This window comes from Myotis brandtii, unplaced genomic scaffold (assembly GCF_000412655.1).
Source record: "Myotis brandtii unplaced genomic scaffold, ASM41265v1 scaffold50, whole genome shotgun sequence".
In the NCBI taxonomy this organism is placed as follows: domain Eukaryota; kingdom Metazoa; phylum Chordata; class Mammalia; order Chiroptera; family Vespertilionidae; genus Myotis; species Myotis brandtii.
Window position 1 is genome coordinate 2,178,309 of NW_005369061.1, and position 2,993 is coordinate 2,181,301.

At 55.2% G+C, this 2,993-nt stretch overlaps 2 protein-coding genes across 2 annotated transcripts in view; one reads left to right on the forward strand and one right to left on the reverse strand.

Annotated features, from left to right (window-relative positions):
• The window catches only part of NOS2 (nitric oxide synthase 2, inducible), a 28,288-nt gene extending 26,998 nt beyond the window's left edge, over positions 1–1,290 (forward strand). The window contains exons 25-26 of the mRNA XM_014548214.1: positions 1–87; positions 685–1,290. Of these exons, the coding sequence (XP_014403700.1) occupies positions 1–87; positions 685–804 (207 nt within the window). The 3' untranslated portion in view covers positions 805–1,290. The remainder of the gene's footprint in view (positions 88–684) is intronic.
• Positions 1,291–2,663: 1,373 nt separating this feature from the next.
• Positions 2,664–2,993, reverse strand: part of LOC102247188 (galectin-9-like) — a 13,437-nt gene continuing 13,107 nt past the window's right edge. Inside the window, exon 7 of the mRNA XM_005876915.2 lies at positions 2,664–2,796. Within this exon, the coding sequence (XP_005876977.2) occupies positions 2,686–2,796 (111 nt within the window). The 3' untranslated portion in view covers positions 2,664–2,685. The remainder of the gene's footprint in view (positions 2,797–2,993) is intronic.

A 2,993-nucleotide genomic window follows, 5' to 3' on the forward strand; every position in this document is an offset into this window, starting at 1 on the left:
GATGTGGCCCACACACTGAAGCAGCTGGTGGCTGCCAGGCTGAGCCTGAGTGAGGAGCAGGTCGAGGACTATTTCTTCCAGCTGAAGGTATGGCAGCCGGGGTGCAGGCCAGGGATGCAGGTCAGGGGCCTGGGCCAGGGAGCCAGGACCAGGGGAGTCAGGCTCAGCACAGTGGTGGACGTCTAAGGAATCCTAGAGGTGGTGGAGGTCAGAGCTGGAGGGGCTGTCAGAAGCTTGGCGGTGCAGCCCAGTCTGGTTGCTCAGTAAACAAAGGCTGACACGCTGCTTTACCATAAGACGTTCAGAGCCTCTAACAGGCTCCTGTGCAGAGTGACGCTGCTTCTAAACTTGGAGAAAGTATGTAGCATTCACCAAACGTGTATATGTAACTGCTCACATTTCCGGGAGCTTCCTGTAGACAGAGCACTAGGCCAGCTATTCTGTCCACCATAAAGCCTGGAAAGATGTTTAGGAGATCCCCGCCTGAGCAGGCAGAGGGGGGGTTAACGATTCTAAGTGAGGTTCAAGCATGATCCAAGCGTGACAATTGGGAAGAGAAATGGCTCATGAGTGTAGGAGTGATGGGGAAGCTGGGGAACCCCAGGAGCTCATTCTAGCCTGGACCTGATGAACGAGAGGTGGCTGGACCAGCAGGACTGACCCGGTGATCCTTGTCCCTTAAAGAGCCAGAAGCGCTATCATGAAGACATCTTCAGTGCTGTGTTTCCCTACAAGATGAAAAAGGATGGGGCAGCGGGACAGCCTAGTGATCCCAGAGCTCCAACAGCCCACAGGAGAAGTTAAAGGTGCTGCCGAGAATTGCAGGATGGAGCCAACTCTCCATTATCTGACATCACAGGGTCTGGGGAGATGGTGGGAAATTATATCCCCAAGTCTCCCGTCTTATTACCCCATGTCCTTCCCCTTTACTTGACTTGCTACCGAGTAGCAGCCTGCACTGAGTGGAACCTGTTGTCTCCTTTGAGCCCACCCTTCCCCGGCTCATGGGGAACTGGGTTGTCCCTGGTCCCTTGGAGAGAAGATCTGCAATGTCAGGCCTGGCCAGTGGGTGAGGATGGATCCTTCTTCTGATTGCACCTCTAGGAGGGACCACCAGGAGGTGACGACGGGCCACTCTGTGTTTAGCCTGGCCCTTCTCCCCATGTACAGTTATTTATGCCCTTGTATTTAAAAAAGCAAACACTAGTCAGCTCCTGAGGCTGTTTAGGCCTTTCATGTATGACTCCTTGATGGAGATATTTATATGAAATACATTTTATTTTAATCACATTGTTTGTGTTGTATTTTATAAGGGGAGCAACCCTAAGTTATTTAGACTTGGAGACTGTTGGGTGCAGCAGCCTGGACCAAAAAAAACCCCAAAATACCCACAAAGGGATGTGCCAGCTTGACCTGAAATGCATAGGCGGGCAGCACACATGCACCTCTGACAACCCGGGATGGAGGGAGGGAACACAGGCCTCAGCTGAGCCCCACACAGGAGGCATCTCCCGTGGGCGATGGGTGGGGGGATGCCAGCTCTTTAGTGGAGGCCTGAGCACAGCCTGTCTTACAGTCTCTGTGTTTTGCTCTGGGGCCTCCAGCTTCATGAGAGTTTGGCTAATAACGATTGGGCACCTGGATGACAGCCCGTGAGGTGGGGCTAAGGGTCAAGGGCATGGCAGTGAGTGAAGGACACACATGTCCCCCGGGGAAGGCTGCTGAAGGGACTGAGCCATGTTTCCTGCTCTCAGGGGGAACCAGGAAGGCACTCAGCCAGGGCTAAGTGGGGACTGGCAAAATCTGGCTCCCAGCTTGGGTTTGGCCTCTGATTCATTGGCTCCCTGGCCTCCCTACTCAGATGGGGTGATGGGGGCGGGTGAAGGGGACATGCCAACCTACAGGGTCCCTCAGGTGGTCAAGAACATGGTCACCTGGACCGGTGACTCTCATGCTTTCATACAGGCAACCTCCTGGGATCTCCTTCCAGTGTAGACTCTGATTCAGGTCTGTGGCTGGCCCCAGAGTCGGCACTATAACAAGCTCCAGGTGCTGTAGATACTGCTGGTTCCAGGACTACACTTTGAGCCAGCACCCTGGTTCCTGAGGCCCTGGATTCTTCATGAGATTAGCAGGACGTGGGCACGGACCTGGGTCCCTCGCACTGGCCAGGGGCTGGCAGAACCCCCCACTGAGCCACTTTCCCACCTCACTAACCCCTAGTGCCGGGGCCCACAGTGGAACCACACACACAAGTCTTTCATCTGAGTCAGCTCCTCCTGACTCCAGCTGCCACCTCCTCCCACTGGGACACGGGGCTCTGATGAGCCGGCCCTGCCATCAGCCTTCCTGGCCCTCCAGGCTCTGGTCCTCCAGGCTCTGGCCCAGCCCTTGGCCCACCTCAGGAGCTTGGGGCTGTTTCCTGGTTCACCTCTGTTATCAGGTTTCCTGTCAGAGATCCTGTCCATAAAGCTGAGGCTGGCTGCTCTCTCCCACACCTTGTGGGATTTTGGGGGACCCACTGAAAGCAGAAATGGATCTGCACCCCCGTCCCCATCAAAGTGACCCTATGCTCTCTCCTTGGCCAGGACACCCTGATCCCAGACACCAGCATGTCTCCAAACACATTGAATAAACCACAATCACGCTGTGAATATGTGCCAACCCCGAGTTTTCTTTCTCTCTTTATTTGAAGGGCACTAGGAAAGGGGGCATCCAGCTGCAAAAGCTCAGAGGGTGGAGACCAGCAGGTGTCAATCGGTCACGTTCCTGGAGTGGGGGAAGGATTGGTACAGGCTGAAAGCAAAGGTTAAAGGTTGGAGAAAGAGGAGGGGCTGAGGAGACCACCTCCCAGGGGAGTAACCAGCTGGTGGCTGGAGCCTGAGATGGAATTGAATGGAGGGTGGGGATGGGGTCAAGAGGTAGATGAGGGGTGGGCCCGGGCTGGGAGCTTGGGAAGCCCACGATGCTCCCTTTCTGCTGAGGGGACTGAA